The 19,395-nt window shown below is 46.6% G+C and overlaps 1 protein-coding gene across 1 annotated transcript in view; it reads left to right on the top strand.

Moving 5' to 3' along the window:
* LDLRAD3 (low density lipoprotein receptor class A domain containing 3) overlaps positions 1-19,395 on the top strand; it is a 217,892-nt gene that overhangs the window by 96,336 nt on the left and 102,161 nt on the right. The window contains exon 3 of the mRNA XM_088017586.1: positions 9,274-9,399. Coding sequence (XP_087873712.1) covers positions 9,274-9,399 — 126 coding nt within the window. The remainder of the gene's footprint in view (positions 1-9,273; positions 9,400-19,395) is intronic.

Here is a 19,395-nt window from a genome sequence, read left to right as displayed (position 1 = left end):
AGATGTTTAGAAAGAATTTTCTATCCGACAGTTTTCTGTTGAAGCTGTTGCAGCTAGATGCCTTTTTTCTGTATTTATGTTCCAATGAGCTTGTGATCTTTTGCTCTCTCCGCTCCCCAATATGTATCTCTGAAGCAGCCAATATGGTGTTTGAGGAAGAAATAAAACATCGCGATATCTGATCGATAAAACTTGAGTTCACTTCAGTAGTCACACAGAGTTGAAAGGCTGGAACAAGCCAAGGACTTTTTTTGCTCAGGTAGTAATGAATGTGCAAAGGCCTGAATTCCAGGTGTGGATTTAGCTTTCTGGGGTGTTTGTCCTCTGCGTCGGGACCACAATGAAATACCTTTTTTTCTCTCATAGGCTTCTTAGAGAATCCAGGCATATGCTTTTTTTAAAACAGCCTGTTACTTTTTTATAAGGCTCTTTCTGCTTCCTTGCTTCCAACCATGAAGTCATGTTTGACTTTTCAAGGGAATCACGGTTTGACATTTTACAAAATGAACCAAGGGACTGAATATAGTAGCAATTTTAGATCCATTACTTTTTGCGAAGTTTTTAGCCAGTGATGCCACATGTAGGCGTTCACTTTGGGGAAGGGAGAGGGAGCATTGTGCATGTTGATTCAAATTACATGAATTTTGGGGCGCCTGGGTGGCTCAGTTGTTAGGCGTATGCCTTCGGCTCAGGTCATGATCCCAGAGTCCTGGGATCGAGTCCCGCATCGGGCTCCCTGCTCAGCAGGGAGCCTGCTTCTCCCTCTCCTACTCTCCCTGCTTGTGTTCCCTCTCTCGCTGTGTCTCTCTAATGTGTCAAATAAATAAAACCTTTAAAAAAAAATTACATGAATTTTATAATCTGATTTTTTTTCTGATTTATACTTTGGTGTAGATAATTCTCACATCTTTAGTGTGAGCTGCATTGCAGCTAGCTCATGGCACGTTTCTTATGAGAAATAAGTTTTACATTTTTTTAATTAAAGAAAACATACCAGGCACTTTTTACCGATCTGAGAAACAAGTTCATACTGATCCCCTTTCAGTTCTCCCCATACTACATTGTTTCTGCCTCTGGGCCTTTGCACATGCTGTTCCTCCTTCTTGGAACAGCCCCACCAACACTATAAACTTTTCTCTGTAGCAGAGGCGTCTCCAGTGTATCCTTATTCTTTGCAGGTATGACACAGAGTTTGTGAATTAACATTAGTGGAATGAATAAATGAGCAAGGCCTCAGTGTCTAAACAGTACATCGGTTTCCACCGTAGCTATATGTGAAGTGTCTTTGCTGAGGCCTGCTTTCCTTTCAGCAAGCCTTTTCTGCTGCCCTCAGACTCACTTTGAGATTCGGTGTCCTCTAGCTCCCCCATCAGAGCACTCATGGCATTGCATGCAGAGTCTCATTGACTTGTCTGTGTCCTTCCTCCACTCTCAGGGAGTATTGTTTGAATCACCACAGAACTGACTCAGTGCCTGACAGATAGCAGGATGCTCAGGAACAGTTTATTTGTCCAGAGGGGGCAGTAGACAGTTTTTGGGCCCTTTATCCCTATTTTGTATTGTGCACAGGTAAAGTGTAAATCCTTAAAATGTGGACAGAACTGGTTGAGGGGTTTTGTAGTTCTAAAAGGGCCTTTTTGCTAGGACAGCAACTATTTGAATATGAGCCCGCAGCTTTTGTATGTAAAGCAGAGTGATTTTGTGTCTTGCACGTGAACATGGAGGAAGAGAGAACCTGTTGAGATGGAGAAAGATTGTCAAGAGGCCCATGGTTTCTCCTATGCTATCTGGGATATGAGTGCTAGAGTTGACGGGGGCTGGTAGCCAGAGGAGACCCTATAGGAGCCCTGTAGCCACAATTCCTGGAGTGGTTGCTGGTCTGTGCCATTGCAACATCAGAAAGAAAGGACTGATGAGGTCATTTGTTCTTGGGGCATAAGATATCAGTAGAATCTGTCAGGTGGGGTGGTTGCATGTGAGTGTTCATTGGAATCCTCTGTGCTTAATACGAATGCAGATTCCCCTAGGGGAGGGGTATCCCTGGAGATTCTTCTGCAGGAGGATCATTGACAACCTTCTTTGTTAAACACTGCCTCACAGGACAGGACATTCTAGAGAAATGTTAGCAAGCAGGACCGTCCTTGGAGTGAGAACCTGCCCTTTGTTGGGCCCTTAGAGGGGATAATGTAGCCTGGGAAAGTTAGCTCAAGGAGCATCTCCTGAAAGGAGGGACACTTTGCATTAGCCCGTGATTAGTGTAACCCAGAGAAACCAATTCCAGCAAAGACTGATGCTCTGCACCCGGTGCAAATTTTAAAAGATAAAAAGAAGAGTCATGGTTTCCTTGACTGGATAGGAATGTCCCCTACTTGGCAAAGTAATGAAATACACAGATGTTAAAATGAAGAGAGACAGAGATAAATGGAGAATAATAGAGCACCGGGTGCAGTGAAGGACCAACCTAACATAAACATAGAGGAACTGTAGGATGGTCTCAGTCTGTGTGCTTCTAGGAATATCATTGCCAGCAGGGGAGAATCGGCCTATCTCCCATGGACGATCTGGGGCCGGAGGCTGTTTCTGTGGCCAACTGTGGCCAGAAGACGGTACCAGTTCCTCTGGGAGGAGGCAGTCAATGATCAAAAGGATGCCAAAATGTGAAATATGCGTATCCTGGGACCTAGCAGTTATACCTTCAAGAGATACTGTACAAGTGGGGAGAATAATATATGCATCTATATGTGCATTGTTTATTGAAAATACCCCAAGTATGCATCCGTCATGGGACTTATGGGTGCAGAGATACAGTAAAATTACCTGTAGCCAGTAAAAGTGATAGTGTGGGCCCGTAGTTATCAACATGAAAAGATGTCACGATATATTGGCAAGTGACAAACACAAGTATCGAATAGCATCGTGTTTCATGGGTGCATTTAAGCAAAGCTATATGCTCAGATTTCTGTGTATTGATTTAGTCAGTAATTATTGAGTAACATGTGCGCCAGGCACTCTTCTGGGCATTGGAGATAGAACAATGAACAAGACCATGGTCTTTAGCTATTCAGAAGGGAAGTGCTTGGACCAGCAGCATTGACATCACCTGGGAGTCTCAGGAATACAGAATCCCAGGCTCCACTCCAGACCTACTGCATTTTAGTGAGGTCCTAGGGCAATCCATTTGCACACAGTGGTTCTTGAGACCATGCTTCAGGAGCGCGTTTAGCAAAATGGCCACAGTGGCTTTGGCTGGGTGGCAGCAATTTGTGGTAATTTTAACATTGACCTTTGTGCGTTTTCTCTGTAGTTTGAATTTTTCACAGTGAGCTGTGTCATGAGTTTATAAAAGCCAGGATGGTAATTTTACAGAAGAGCTTAAGGCTCCTGGTTCTTTGGGCTGTCATAGGCACACACTGGCAGGATCCTGGAGCAGGAATTGGAGGCAAGCAGGGGGGTGGAGATTGTAGCTGTTGCTCATTTGGCCAACTACAGACATCTGGAAGAGAGACCCCAGATACCCGTGTTTATGGCTGGAGCGGTTGGCAAAGTCTGAGAGATGCTGCAGGTCTGACGAGCGAGCTCCCGGCTGTTCTGGCTTAACGGAGAGGCTCTGGCATGGTGGCTCTTGTCCGACTCTCATGGAAGGACCACGTGGGGAGGGTCTGGGCTGGTAGCCACAGACGCCACAGTGCCGCATCCTCCAGGACCAGTGAGCAGCCCTGAGCCCTTTTGGGGCTGACTGGGAGCCACAGGCCTGATGCCTGGTCCAGGCTCAGGAGGCTTGGAGAGTTCTCGCCACGTGGTAAAGGGGCTTTCAGCCTCATGGGATCTTGGCCAAATCTGATCCCCCGGGGTGGGATTTGGCAGCGCATGACTCAGTGGCACCCTGCCTCAAGCATATTGTAATTGACAGAGGCTAGACTCGGGGACTGAGAACTGGATTCTAGACCAGTCTGATCCTAAATAGCTGTGTGACTTTGGGCAAGGTTCAGACTGCCTCCTTGGTCCTCAGTTTTCTCCTCTGTGAAAAGTGAGAATTAGTTACTGAACCAAACTGTGCCTGCGAGGATTGTGTCTTTGTTCTGCGGGCCTCACCATGTGGCCACACAGGGATGTCTCCTGGTTCCCCTCTAGTCCTGACATAATCCCCAAGTACTGGTCCAAGGACTCTGTGTTGTTTGTCCTGCCTTTTGGAGGCTAAAGTGGCTTTCTGTGGAGGATAAGAGTGAGCAGAGATGATTGCAGATGTGTTTGTGTGTTGTCCTCGCTGGCAAAATAAAAAGTTGGCAACTGTTTTAGCCCTTGATGCACCCCCACCCCGGTTTTTTTTTTTTTTATTTTTTTTTTAAATTTACGGATCCGTGAAAAGCAGAACTGTGACAACCAGGCTCTAACGAGGGAGAGGACACGGATTGGGAAAGAAACCCACCCCCAGGAGAGTGCTGGTTCTTGTCCTCCCACTGGTGAAAGCTGCCTCCTTGGAAAGTTCAGGGAGCAGGTCCTTGAAAAATAGTGAATCCAGGTCATCGGTGGCCTGGAGGCACCCTGCCCACCTTCGTCAGGGCACGAAGTTTCACGTTGAGATGTCCCCCCTTCAGGGAAACAGGGGCCAGGGGAGGACCGATAGCTGCTGTCAGTGGCTGGCTTCTCTCACAGCCTCAGCCAGGTGCTTGGCTGGCCTCCTGTGATCCACCTCACGGGTTGCCTCAGCAGGTGTCTGATGGCGCAGGTATAAATCGTAACAGGACGGCTCCCTCTGACCGAGACCGCAATGGAGCATCGCTGATGAGGCAGCAGGTCTCATTAGTCATTCTTGAAAAGGGATCAGGGGCAGGGCCAAAGAGCTGGTTAATTGAAGGGTAGCTAATTCATTTATAATTATTCATATTCTTCTTCTTCGTCTCCTAAAGCCTAGTCCTTTGGAGCGGGGCTGGGGCTTAGAAATATCTAAAGAAGCAGAGGAGCAGATGAGTCAAGAGCAAGGTTTGAGCCTTGACTCTGTTTATTAGCAGTGTCAAACCCCCTCACCTCTGGACCTCAGCTCTCCTATCTGTGAAACGGGTTTTTGTGAGGAGTAAACAAGGTGATATTTCTAAAACCTAGAGCATAATGCTTAACCCATGGTCAACATTCAGCCAGCTAGCTACTGTTACCCAATCCCACTCTCTTTTATAGGCTCATCTGTGTATTCAGCAAGTATCTCTTACCTGGTATTGGCACTGTGTGGTACAGCTCCATCGAAAGTGGTGAACGAAAGTATTCAAATGAGTGTATGGTCATTATTCAAACAGCACAGCACAAAGTCACGTCCTTTCCTAGGAAGGAAAAGAAGGAGAAGCAGAAGGAGGGCTAGAGAGACAGAGGGTGGGAGTCCGAGTTTCTGGGTCCACAGTCCAGTGTCTGAGTAAGTGGAGGCATGGGCCCTGCAACCCTGGGAGGGGGACCAGCAGGGTGCATGCAGGTCCTGAGTTGGGACTGTGTATGACAGCTCCTGGAGGAGCAAGGAGGCCCGCGTAGCCAGACAGGGACCCCAGGTGGCTGTGCCCTAGAGAGGTGTCCAGAGCTGCATGATGCTGTGATAGGGGCTTTTAGGCATTGTTAAGCTGTGGTGATGTTGTGAATGGAAGTTTACGGGGAAACAGCTCTCAGATGTCCAAGCCAATAAGCAGCCTATCAGCAGCCCCGAAAGGGTGGCCAGAGCAAGGCCGGCTGGTCCTCTCGTGTGAGCATCCATCGCTGGGTCTTGCCTCTAACCATCGTTACTGTGTTGTTTGCTAAATGATGACTTTCTATTTCCCACATCCCCTCTCTGTTTAACCATTGGAATTCTTCTATAAGGAAAAACTTCCCTTCTTCCCCGTTTACTTATTTATCCAACGATTTATGATGCCGGATGGACTCGCAGATCTTTATTGTATTCTCTGGGGTATAGTCCAAAACTATCATTATTTTGTCACTCAAGTGTCGTAGCTTTGGCCATTGGAGTCAACCTTCAGGTTGACTCTTGTATCCTCCCATGCCTCCATCATATTTTGAGCACTTCTTTCCTCTTTGGCAACACAAGACACTCCAGGTTCATCTTGAATTTCCCCCTGGAATTAACCACTTCTCCAAGGAGCCCTGGTTCCCTTTATCAGACAGTGGTATTTAGAAACCAAGATCTGGTGCTGGGTGTGCTCATTTGCTACTGGAGTGTATTGCTTCTCATATTTTTTAGCAGACGGAACTAGAAAATACATGTATGTATGCTGACCCATGCACACACCAGGTCAGTATTTCTCTCTCTTGGGGCGCCTGGGTGACTCAGTCGGTTAAGTGTCTGCCTTCAGCTCAGGTCATGATCCCTGGGGTCCTAGGAGTGAGCCCCACCTGAATCAGACGCCCTGCTCAGCATGGAGTCTGCTTCTCCCTCTCCTCACTGCTTGTGCTCTCTCACGAGCTATTTTCTCTCTCTCTCAAAAAATTAAATCTTTTGAAAAATTCTATAAATATTTGTCTCTTTCTCTCTCTTATCTATCTGTATGTCTCTCTGCCTGTCTATCTATCTATCTTTACAAATCTTGACTTCATACTGATGCCTTTACTTCTAGTCCAAAGCCTCAGGGATCATTTAGCCTCTCCGCTTTCCTTATTTCTAACTACTTCTTCTGAGAGTGAGAAACCTCACGGTTATTATTTGCAGTATATTTACTTATTTGTTCAGTCCTAGTACACACAAAGGTAGTTTCAGAACTGCTAATCCATAACCCTGTGACAAATAAAAGTAGAATGCCCTATTTGTGTACAATTCTCTTTTTCCTTAGCCTTATGGAATCCAGGCAAAATAACAGTTTCCCGAGTTACTTAGGCTGGTTCTGTTCTTCCCCACAGCCTTCAGTGTGGTGGGCTTACTCGTCTATAATCCAGTCACGTTCACTTTTGCTGTTTCTGTCTTATTTTGAGTGTCTGCACATGTACATCGTGTGGATGATTTTAGTTGTTTACTGTTTGGGTATGTGAAATATTGGGGTTCTAAGAGTCAGAGCTATATAGACTCATCCCGGCAGCCTCGTTCCAATCTCGTTTCTCCATTCTTTCCACCCCTTTTCCACCCCCTGTATATAACCAGGCTCTTTAGTTTCTGGTTTGTCCTTCCTGTGTTTCTTCTGCTCAGATGAACCAATCCGTGTAGATTTTCTTATATCCCTCTCTTTTGCTCATATAGAGGGTTAAAATATTATAGATACTCTTTTGCACTTTGCTTCCTCCCCCCCCCCCCCCCCCCCAGTTAACAGTATATCCTGGCGATCATTTCGTATCACTTCATAGAGATCTTCCATAACGAGCTTTTTTAACTTTGGCGATCAGGAAAAAAAATTAGCAGCCCAAGAAGTAATTTTTAAAATTCTATAACTGATGATGATGATGATAAATAGTATAAGTATTACCATTAATTGAGCATTTGCTGTATACCTTGGTCTGTGCTAAGAAGCATTTTGTATAGATTATCTCATTGAGTCCTTCCTAGAGCCCTGGGAGATAGATGTTACCTTCAATTTATTGGTGCAGAAACTGAGACTCACTAATATTTAGAAACTTGTCCAAGTTCATAAAAAGTAGAGCTACAATTTGAACCCAGACACTGTCTCCCAAGTTTGTGCTTTTGAAGAGCACACCAGCACCATTACAGAAGTTCCAGGTTGAAACAGTGTTGGGAGTCTTTAAAACCTAGGCACGTCCCAGGCTTTAAAATGCTGTTAATTTTGGATCACGCTTGCCAAAGTTGGCATGTTCCTGATAACAGGAACATGAAGGTAATTTACTACCTGTTTGTTCCCAAGAAATGGCCCTTCCTTCTTGAGGACCATGGGTCCTGTCTCTAAGGCAGGAGATGAGAGGGATGCTAGTCGGGTCCCGCTACCTGGGATGCAGCAATAGATCTGATCTTACACCTCGTAATCACAAGCTAGAGCAGCCGGCACCATTCCCGGGAAAGCCCATTACCTCGCAGGGCTATTTGGTTAGCAGGACACTGAGTCAAGCCTGAGTTACAGCAGCTTCTGTTAAAACTGTTTGTACAGCAGGAGTGGAAGAAGTATTTCTCTGAGCCGGAGTCTGGCTTCTGTTGTGAGAAGTGACAGACTGGCAGAGAGGCTTGGCTTCTGGAATCTAGCACCAAGGGCCTCACCCCAGTGTCTCATTTTCTAACTGTGTGGCTTTGGGTGAGTCACTTTACCCCTCAAAGCATACCTCTGACATTGGGATAAGAACCACACCCATCCTTGTCAGCGGTCCCCAAGACTGCCCCCAGGCTCAGTGATTTGCTGGGAGGATTCCATGAGCTCTGCTTATAGTCATACAACTTATGATAGCGGAAGGACACAAAACAAAATCAGCAAAGGGAAAAGACAAATGGAGTGAAGGCCAGAGGAAACCAGGATCAAACTTCAAGAGTCCTCTCCCAGTGAAGCGGTACAGGATGCACTTAATTCCCCAGCAGCAAGTTGTGACGGTGTGTGAGAAATATTTTCTCCTGGGGAAGCTCGTTACAGACTCAGTGCCCAGGGTTCTTACTGGGGGCTGGTTACGCAGGCACTGTCTGCCCAGCATCTACCACAGTCCCAAACTCCCAGAAGAAAAGCAGGTGTTCAGCATAAACTGCACCGTTCGCATAAACAGTTTAGGCACAGGGAGCCGTTTTTAGGAGAGAATGGTGTGAACCTTCCCGAAATCCAAGTTCCCGGAAGTCAGCCACGCGAGGGCCAACCTTGCAAGCAAGCAAGCGTCTTTGCAGGGTAGCCGTCTCAGGCCAGTGGTGTTATTTTCTGCACACCTTGCCACTGGGTGGTTGCTGGGTGGATTGAATGAGAGCATCCACGGAAAGCTCTGGCCATGCTACCTAGAATGGGAAACACTTACTAAATGCAGACAATTAATTTGACAGTCAGAGAATGAGTTGTGAATGGTTCCTTAGCACCTTCAGAGTAGGTTGCATCCATCACCCATCTGCTCACCTGTTCGTTCCTTCTTGCAGCACATTCTGGCTGAGCCCTGCTTTGTGCAGGGGCCGTGTAAACACAGCAGGATTAGCCACCACCTTCCTCGAGGATGCTGCGTGCAGGCTCCCAGTTTGGCTGGGCATTGACAGTGGGTGGTGGGTGGTAAGAGATCTTTGGGGACTAAAAGGGAAATGTGAAGGGACCCCTTTGCATGCTCAGTTGGTGGGATGGGTATGCCAGGGGTCAGAAAATGTAAGCTCCTCATGACCTTCTCTTTGTCCTGTTTTGCCTCCTATAGCCAAGGCTAAGTCCAAATGCGGCCCGACGTTCTTCCCTTGCGCCAGTGGCATCCACTGCATCATTGGCCGCTTCCAGTGCAATGGGTTTGAGGACTGTCCTGACGGCAGCGACGAAGAGAACTGCAGTAAGTACCAGGAGCACCCGGCCGCCCTCCCTTGTTCATTCCTCTGGGCCCGGTGCCTCGGGCGCCGCCCCTCTCCTCCCTGTGCTCCTCACTCCCGTGGGCTCGGGTGTCTTCTCTCCTTACCCGCATCCTGCTCTTCACTTCTTCCTTGTGCAAACATGTAAGCGCTCAGCTCCCATTTCGCGGGGACTCTACAAAGTGCTCTGGGCCTGGGCCATACTTTGTTTTCTGCTCTGACAGTAGCTTTGCAGGTGCAGGTGTGTGGTCCTCATCAACAGATAAGGCATCTGAAGCGTCGGGACGTCAGGGAGCTCAGCCAGGGTCACACAGGTCACGAGGGGCAGAGTCGATTCTCTGCTCCTTCGCCCCCTCCTCTGATGGACTGTCCCACTCAACAGCCTGGGGTGATGTGCTGGTTTTCCTTCCCACTTTGAAAGATTTTTAAAAAGATGTTGAAAGATGTTTAAAAAGATGTTTAAAAAGATTTTTATATATATCGGAAGAAAATATTTTTGAAAAAAAATGCCCATATAGTATAGAAAGCTAAAGATCTCCTTGTCTTGTGACTGCCCCGATTCCTTTTCCTTGTTGTATAATATTCCAAGGCACTACACAGACAGACACACGCCCCCTCCCCTCTTATCAGTCTTGGTGTGGAGCTCCCACTCCATGGCCCGGAGACACACAGTCCCTCCCTGGCCAGCATCTCTGTGTCCAAAACCACTTCACGCACAGCAGTGTCAGTGACCTTCTGGCTTCTCTTCCCCGGGACCTTTTGTGCCGGATCAGCTCTCCCAGCAAACGGCTTTGGAACTTGCAAAATATAAAAAAGCATAAAGAGGAAAATGAAACGGCCCAGAATGACACCTGGTTCAGATGTGGGCTTTTTTGTGCCACGCCTTTCTCTGTCTCTCTGCCTGCCTCCCTCTCTCCCTCTGTGTATGTATGCATGTATGTATACGTGTATACACACATATATGTTGTTCATTAGGATTGTTGTCGTTATTCATATAATTGTTATTTATGTTATTAATTTTTTTTCAAAACATGTTGTAATGACTTCAGTGATGGCTTTGAGAAACTGACTTTCCCTTACCCTGTTGGTTCTGGTATAAGCCTCTGAAGAGGAGGGGGACCAGGTCCCCTGTTATTTATGCCTTTGCAGGGAATAGTTGTCGCTGTGCCCATGCAGTGGGGACATGAGGAGTATAGTGTATAACTCTCCCGTGTGCCTTCTCCTTTTGCCTCATTTCATCTTCTGGGTCCCAGATGGCAGAGATATGGCTAGATTGCTGAATGGAGAGTAGAGTAGCAGAAACCCACCTTAGCAGGAGGAGGCAGGCACTCACTAGGTAGCAGCCTGATTGAGCAGAATGACTCTGGAGCTGAAAAGCCTGGCCCCAGGTTTGTGTTCTGCCCTGATTAAGCTGGGTTGGCTGTGCTTTATAATCTCCTTGCGGAGTGGTGTCCTCGTCTCATGAATTGGGGACGCCAAGAGCCTGCTTCCTGGGTTGTTGTGGCAATTAGATGAGGTAGTACCTGAAAAGCGTTCAGTGTGGTGGCTGGCAAGGGGTAATTGATTTTGAAAACCCCTAGTGACTTAAAACGAAGCTGTGAGTGATGAAGGGGGAGACCCTATTTACTAGCATTTCGCCTTTGGCTTAGGATGTCCAAGGATGTACTTGTTTTATATATTTCACTAAGTCCTTTAGTAAGTGTGTATCAGCTTGATCTTAGCTTCCTGCTGTCCATGGGGATCTTATAATCTAAGGGGGGAATTATATGTATGTATATATATATATATTCATTGTACATACTAGAGAATAATTCAATGGCAATAAAAAGCAAGTGTGATACATTCTAGTACACACGTTCTAAATGATTGTGCCATTCTGCATATTCTCTGCCATATTAAAGACCCTGTATGATTTAAATGTTTGGATATTGGTCTTTAATTGTCTAAATGACTTAATTATATCCATTCCAAATTCAGTCATTGGGGATTAAGCCAGCATTTCCCTCTGGCGTATCTAACATCTAAAAATAACGGGTTCTAATTCACTATTTTGAAACTGGTAAATAAAAGGAGAGAATCCAGCATTTATCCTCCTTTTTCTAGATGTTTTGTACTTGTGAGTAATTAAATAGCCAACAGATAGGAAAGGGTTTTTTTTTTTTTAATTGAAGAATACCAACTAACATCAAAGAATAAGAGGATTTGAGTATCCGTTCTGTAACCCTGGTGAAGAAACGGATCATCTGTGGCTCCTGAAAGCATTAGATGAAAAATTGATGGGGAGCTTTATAAGGTATGGATGGGGCTGACCATGCCTGGGACCAGCCATCCATCTGTTCACTGACAGCTCTGGATTAACACTCTACCACTTCAAGTAGAATGTAGAAACCCTGTCACTCGATCTCTTTACGTTCTGGTCATCTGAGATAGTATGTCTCCATACATTCAGAACCCAAAAAGGCAATATTTTCAGTTTTGCTTTCAAGTCTCAAATGCATTTTAAAGAACTCCAGCGGAGAAGAACAGTCTGTTATTCTGTTTACCCAGAGACTTGCCATTTGGTTGCTCCTCCTTCGTTCTTGAGGTTCCAAGTCTCCTTCTGGTATCATTTCGTTTCCCACTGAAGCCTTTCTTTTAGCCACTCTTTTGAAGCCGGTCTGGTGGTGACACATCCCCTTAGTCTCCCTTCATCCGATGGTGTCACGATTTCACCTTCATTCCTGAAGGATATTTTTACTGCATATAGAATTCTGGGTTGATAGCTCTTTTTTAAAACGCTTTAAAAATGCCATGCCCTTCTTCTGGCTTCTGTGGTTTCCTATGAGAAATTTGCAGCCATGCAAATGGTTTCCCCATAGAAAATGTATCATTTTTCTGGCTGCTTTGAAGATTTTTTTTTTTTTCTCCCAGTCTAGCTCTCAGCAGTTAGAGTATAACCTGTCTGGCTGTGGGGATTTCTTTGAGTTTATTCTGTGTCTGTATTCTCTTTGAATCTGTAAGTTTTCGTCTTTTGCTGTACTTAGGACCTTTTCAGCTGTTCTTTCTTCAGATTGTTTTCAAGCACTCTGTGTCCTTATGGGATTCGGATAACAACTTTGGATCTTTTGTGATTGTGCCCCAGGTTCCTGAGGCTCTGTTCAGTTTTTAATCAATTTTTTCCTTTCAGTGTTCAGGTTGGATAATTCCTATTAGCCTTTTGTCAGGTTTACTTTTTTTCCTGTCCTCTCCAATTTGCTTTGAGCCCATACAGGGTGGTCTTTTTTTTGTTTGTTTGTTTTTTGTTTTTTAAATTTCAGTTACTGTATTTCTTAGTTCTAAAGTTTCCTTTTGGTTCTTTATATCTTATGGGTTCTTTGCTGAGACCTCCTATTTTCCATTCGTGTCAAAAGTTTGTGTGATTGCTGGCTTGTTGGAGTCTTTCTGGAATAGCTGCTTTAACGCCTTTGTCACATAATTCCAACATCTGTCTTATTCTGGCATTGGTGTCTGTTGATTATCTATTCCCGTGAGAATGGAGATTTTCCTGATTTTTTGCAAGGCAAGTAATTTTGGATTATATTCTGGATATTTTGATGATGATGTATGACACTCTGGGTTTTGTTTCAATCCTACAGAGAATGTTAATGTTTTTGTTTTAGTAAGCAGATGACCCCGTTGGGTCAGGCCCCGAATTCCTAACAGCCCCTCGGTGGGCTGTGGTTGTTTTTGTAGTGCTGTTTGGATCCGTGGTACCTCTGCACCTACTCTGGTCAGTCTGAGACCTGGGCAGTGGTCTGTGAGTTTGGTTCTCAAAGTCTTGGGTGTGCTGATTAGGACCAGATCCACGCACGTGCCACCTGGGGATCTGCCTAGAAGTTCATAAATAACTTCATGGACTCCCGCTCCACGATCTCTCTGATCCTTTCCAGTTTCCTGGGACTCTGATTGGGGAGGGAGGGAATAGTAAACCTACCACCACTTCAGCAGTAATTCGAGTTTTGGTCTTCTTCCTCAGTTGGGCTGCTCTGGTTTACTTCGTAGAATCTAAAAGAACCGTTGTATTTGTCCAAGTATGTGGCTAGGTTTTTATTCCAGCTGCGTTCAGGGAGAGAGCCAGGGTGGGTGTCATGAGTGCGTCTGACCCAGAACTGGAACCTCTCACAAGTCAGTCTGAGCCTCACAAGAAAAGAGACAGCCAGATGTTGTTTGCCTTTGGATGTGAGCTAGCAGGAACACACATCATCACTGTGAGGTGTTTCTGCCTCTACTTCCAACCTGAATCTGATTGAGCCTCTAAATCTTCCCTAGTCAGTTCTGGCTGCCATAACAGAAGGCCACGGATTAGGTGACTTAAACAGAAACTTACTTCTCTTAGTCCTGGAAGACCCACATGCAGGGTACCATCATGGCTGGGTTCTTGGTGTGGGCCCTCTTCCTGTTGATGTCCTCATTTGGCCTTCCTTGGTGCTCACACACACACAGGGAAGTCCCTTGGCTGCTTATCTCAATAAGGGCCCTGATCCCATCAGGAGAGCACCACCTTCATGACCTCATCTTACCCCAGGCTCCTCCCAAAGCCCTCCCCTCCCCAAGACCATCCCATTTATTAGGGGTTAGGGTTTCAGCATATGAACTCTGGAGGACACAACATGCACTCTGTAACACCATCCATTAAGTCATGGGAAATTCAGAGACAGGGAACATGTTGGCGGCCCCCTGGGGGACAGACTGCCAGATCCAGAATGTGGGAGATTTTGCAGGATTCCCATTTCATCCATTAATACATTCTAAGAAAAATTAGAGGAAGAGGGAACCTACAGACTGAGGGGGACTGAGAGACCAATCAGTCGAATGCCACGTACCAATTTTCTTTCAATCCCGACTCCAGCAAACCAACTGTTAAAACACACACACACACACACTCACACACACACACACACACAAATTGAATTAATTGGGAAAATGTGAATTGTGGTTGTATATTTGATGATGTTAAGGCATCATTGTTAGTTTCCTAAAGTGTGAGAATTATTTTTTTTTTATGAGAGAAAAGCGGGGGGAAATGTGTGTGCATGCACAGAGAGATGGGTGGAGGGAGAGAATCTCAAGCAGACTCCACAATGAGCGCAGAGCCTGATGAAGGGCTCAGTCCCAGGACCCCGAGATCATGACCTGAGCTGCCAAGCCAAGAGTCAGATGATTAACCAACAGAGCCACCTGGTGCCCTGATACTCTGTTTATTATTTTTAAAAAGTCCTTATAGATAAAGATATGTATGTACATGTACATATATAATATTTAATACCATATTAGATATTTATAATAATAATAAATATAATAAGGAAGTATATAAAGACGAAATCACAGGGGTAAGGGATGGGGGTAGAAGTGAAATAAAATCGTCAGCGAGTTGATAATTTTTAAAGCCAGGTGATCGGAACATGGGGGTTCACTATGCCAGTCTCTCTTTTTAGATATTTGAAATTTTCTGTAATAAAATAGTAAAAAGAAATAAAGATAAAAGAGAGGTTTTGTTGGGTTATGTCTTGACTTTTCGTAAATAACAGGAGAGGTTTTTTTTTTAGATTATATTTATTTATTTGTGAAAGAGAGAGAGAGTGAGCTAGCGAGCGAGAGAGTAGGAGCGGGGGTGGGGGGATGCAGAGGGAGAAGCAGGTTCCCCGCTGAGCAGGGAGCCCGATTCGGGGCTCCATCCCAAGACCGTGGGATCATGACCTGAGCCGAAGGCAGACACTAACCGACTGAGCCCCCCAGGCATCCCAGGAGAGTCCTGTTTTTAAAGAACTTTGTTTCTATGGACACATTTTCCCACCTTTTGCATTCATCAGCTCAGGAGTGAAGATAAGCAAGAACCAGGATTTCCTCTTAGAGGCTCACATGCTGAGATTTTACCCCTTCGCTTTTTGTCCTCCCTCCCGTGGTTGCGTTCAGCACCTTCTTCTCCCCTGTGCTCAGACGTCCTTGGCTGGACGTGGGACATGGGCTCGGCTGGCCACACAACCCTGACCTGGGGCCTCGTTTGGTGAGGATGGAGACTTCTGCCCAGAACCAAGATGGCAGGATGGCCTGGGTGATCTGGCTATCATGGACCACTGATTCAGGCTAAGGAGCTCCTGCTCTTGCTTTCAGTGTAGCTGTGCCCAGAAGAACCACCATGTCCTAGACTGTGTTTCTTCCACTGCTGACGAATTCTTGCCTGTCCCCCTGAACAGCTGCCTGGTTTTGCCAGTGTACCTGCGGTCTTTGTTCACAGAGCCCCTCAGTGCTGCCTTATTCCCAAAGCTCTATTCGTGTTAGCCAGATTAGATGCTGCATTTCCTCGGTGGCGCCCTCAAGGAGTCGGGCCTGCATTGGATGAGCTGGGGGAGAGGAGGGGTTACAGTAGGGGGGACCCTTCCACCCAGTGCTCCAAAGCCCCCTCATCAATGTCTCCTTAAAGACTCCTTCCTTCTGCTTAAATGACCTGCTTCCTTAGGGAAACACCGCTGGTTTGCCAGGGCTGGGCTGGCTCATTCTCCTATGTGTGTTCACACACCATCTTGGGCCTTCTCCAGACAGATGCCACCGGGAAAGAGAGGCCTGCCCTGAGCTCCCTATAAAGAAATAACTCCTTTCCTCCCGTCTCCTTCCGCTGCCTCATTGTCCTTAGTACTGCTTTGTGTTTATTCTGTCTTCCCTGCCACTCTGTGACCTCCTGAGATGGTATTGTTGTCAGGTTCACAGCTGTATTCCCAGGGCCAAGTGTGCAGTCTGTCTCAAGCCTTAGCATGCAATAAATATATGTGGACTAAACTGCACTTCTCGTGCTTTATCTTCAATGCATATTGACCTGCCCTGTCTCCCCATTAGAATGTAAGCTCTAAGAATACAGACTGGGTTTTCTTTTATCCCTTGTGCCTGGTAGAGTGCTTTATTTAAAAGGAAGAGTCAATAGTTAATTTCTCTTGAATGCGTGGGCCAAGCAGCTAATCGGACAAAGGGTTAAAGCAGGAAGACAGGCAGCCAGGATGTATTCCTAACATGTGGATGTCTTGATCCTCTTCTGCGGTCTCAGAGGTATACCCAGAGGGCATATTTAAGCTATACATTGTTCATTAACCCCAGCTCCTACCTTTCAGATTCTCATCTTCTCTCCACAGTTTCTATGCCAGGCCTGTGCAAGATACTGCAAAGGATATAGAGAAGGGTCACATACAGGACGCTGGCATTGTTGAGATTACACTCAAGCAAGGGAGACAAAAATACTCACATCCAAATAATTATAATACGGGGTTGGCTGTTGGGAGTGCTGTGGGATCCAGTGATGGGGGAGATGATATCCTTCTGGGCTCATCAGAGGGAGCTGTTGAAGGAGATGGACCTAGGTGGATGGGTACCACTAGAAATTGGCGTTACAGTTCCATGGGGGATTTTCAGGCTGAGGGCCCAGGCAGAGGCTGGGGGGTATGCAAACTGCAGGGTATAGAAGCCACCTGGTGGATGATTGCTGAGCACTCACTATACATACGGCACATTTCTGTATCCTTTGCATGTACAATTTCATTTTAGGTTGGTAATATTATTACTCCCCACCTCTTTTTAAAAGATTTTATTTATTTACTTGAGAGAGAGAGTGAATGCACACAAGCAGGAAGGAAGGGGAGAGGGAGAAGCAGACTCCTTGCTGAGCAGGGAGCCCGATGTGGGTCTCTATCCCAGGACCCCGGGATCATGATCTGAGCTGAAGGCAGATGCTTAACCGACTGAGCCACCCAAGTGCCCCTGGAGATTGTATTTTATACCCAATAAGGAGCAGGTGAACCTGAGCCAGGTGCAGGGTGAGGAGAGGGAAAAGGTCAAACGTGGTTGGATCCTGAAGAGCTGGGACATGGTGGTCCCTTTAATAGGAATGGAGTCACAAGAAGAGCAAGAGAGGGGAGGCTGTCCATTTCAGACATGCAGGGTGTGAGGTGAGGGGGTATTCAGGCCACAGTGTCCACAGGGCGTCAGGGGAGTGATGTTTATTGCAAGGGGAAAGGTCTGGGAAGCCATCCACGGGAAGGCGGTGGTTGAAGCAGTGGACTTGGATAAAAGGCAGCTGTGGGTGTTGGACAGGAGGTGGGCATGTCCAGGAAGGCTTCAGAGGGAGGAGGAAACAAGCTGTCATCAGCAGTGAATCAGAGTTCTGCCACTGGCTGGCACCCAGTGGACTCGAGAAGGGTTTTGAAAATTCAAATCCTCTGAGCCCTTAGAGACTCAGCAGGATTGAGGACTCAGCCTCCTGCATCTTGCCCGGAGTGGTGAGCCTTTCCCTGCCGGCAGAGACTCAGAAGAGGTGCTAGCTCCAGAACGTGGCCACACTGGCCCAGTGGGCTTGCTGGGAAGGGCCGTGTGGAGCAGGCCCTGAAAGGAAGGCAAGAACTCGCAGCTGGCTGCACCCAGGCTGCCTCTTTGAAGGTCGAGGCTACAAGCATTTTCCCGCACAAAGGGAGTAGGGCTTGGTAATGGGACAGATGATTTGCAAAGGGGCTTGAGGCCCTCCATCCTGGCACAGAGGAAGGCTCCGGGCAGCTCCATCTCCCCCAGCTGCCTGGTTTCCAGGGAAATTGGAGCTGGAAAGCAAAGCTCTCCCTGGAGGCCATGAGGTTGGGATGCTCAGTGAGGAAGTGAGCAGTAACTGCCAGGGGATGGGGAGCAGATGGGAAGCAAGGAAGCTGGTGATGAGGAGTTTCTCATTGATGTGTTTGATGAAGAACCCTTTGAGGTGGAAGAGGGGCCAGCTTCACAGACTTTAAATGGATTAAAGGCGACATTTCCTACATCCTGCTAGAGACAGATTGCTTCATTTCCTGTCTTGAAGCCGGTCAGTTGCTTTTGGGCAACCGCAGTGGGCCCTGGATCCTTCTCCTTCAGATGTGGTTGAAGTAAATGCTGCCAGTTGAATTAACCACGGAGCTTAACCTTAACTCCTTCCTCTCTCCCCGCTGTCAGGGAGAGACGAGATCTCTTTCCTGAGTATTGTGGGCTGGGAAACAGATCCTCAGATCCCTGTGTTTGTTGTGCTAATAATAACTGAGGAGCTTTGGAGTCTGCTGTTGAGCTTTTGAAATCGACTCTACAGACAATTTTCTCCATCCTTGTTGAGATAAATAGTGTTCCTCTTTCTAGTTAACTGAGTAAAGTAATACATTTCTCGGTGACTGGTAAACCTTCCCAAGGACAAAGAAAACATACATTTGGAGCGCATTAAATGTTGCTAGACAATACTGAGACATAACATCCTAATGTAGGAAGCATCTTCTGCTCGGTTTATGAGCTCTCCATCGAGCAGTTATTCCTTTAGGGTCCCGGGTAGGGTTCCATGGGACCATGGGAGCCCGTAAGACTCTACCCCTGTCCGCCCAGAGCCTCCAGGGTTGGTCCGCCATCGTCCCATGCACGCTCACCCTGAAGTTTGGCTGAGCCTGGTCGACAGGTGCAGAGGCCCTGGAAAAAATATAGTGAAACTTCGGGGCCGGGGGGGGAGTTGCTCCTCTGGTTAAGTGAGTTTGCCCAATAACTGGAAGTGTTTATTCCTTGGAGGACCATGGTTGACAGGGATCCCTCTGTGATGTGTTGCATCCCAGTTTATTCAGTGTTTACCTTCATTGGCGACAGAGCAGGGCCCTTCTTAGGAATGTTAATTTTTAGACAGGGCTGTAATACAGGGTTGCTTTTGGCTCCTTTTGGAACTTTCTGGTCTCTTTTGAAACTATCTTAGGCTTCTCTGCTTTTGGAATTCTTAAGGCAGCTTTTTATAGCTTTTCTGTCTCCTGCCATAGTTGTCTGCTTTTATTTCTTGCCGGCGGTTCATCTGCGAAAGGCAGGCAGCATCTCTTCTCCCTTCTAATTTGCTGTGGCCTTGGCAATGCGAACGCAAGCCTTGTTGGAATTTATATAGGTGGAGAATCAATAGATCCTGAGGGAGGTGAAGCCTTGAGGGCCCCTCCAGGAGGAAGCTC

Source organism: Eumetopias jubatus, unplaced genomic scaffold (assembly GCF_037043125.1).
Source record: "Eumetopias jubatus isolate StellerSeaLion01/CBP00866 unplaced genomic scaffold, mEumJub1_p1.0 scaffold_13, whole genome shotgun sequence".
Classification (NCBI taxonomy): domain Eukaryota; kingdom Metazoa; phylum Chordata; class Mammalia; order Carnivora; family Otariidae; genus Eumetopias; species Eumetopias jubatus.
The sequence above is the reverse complement of the archived record's forward strand: the minus strand, read 5'-3'. Positions and strand labels throughout refer to the sequence as shown.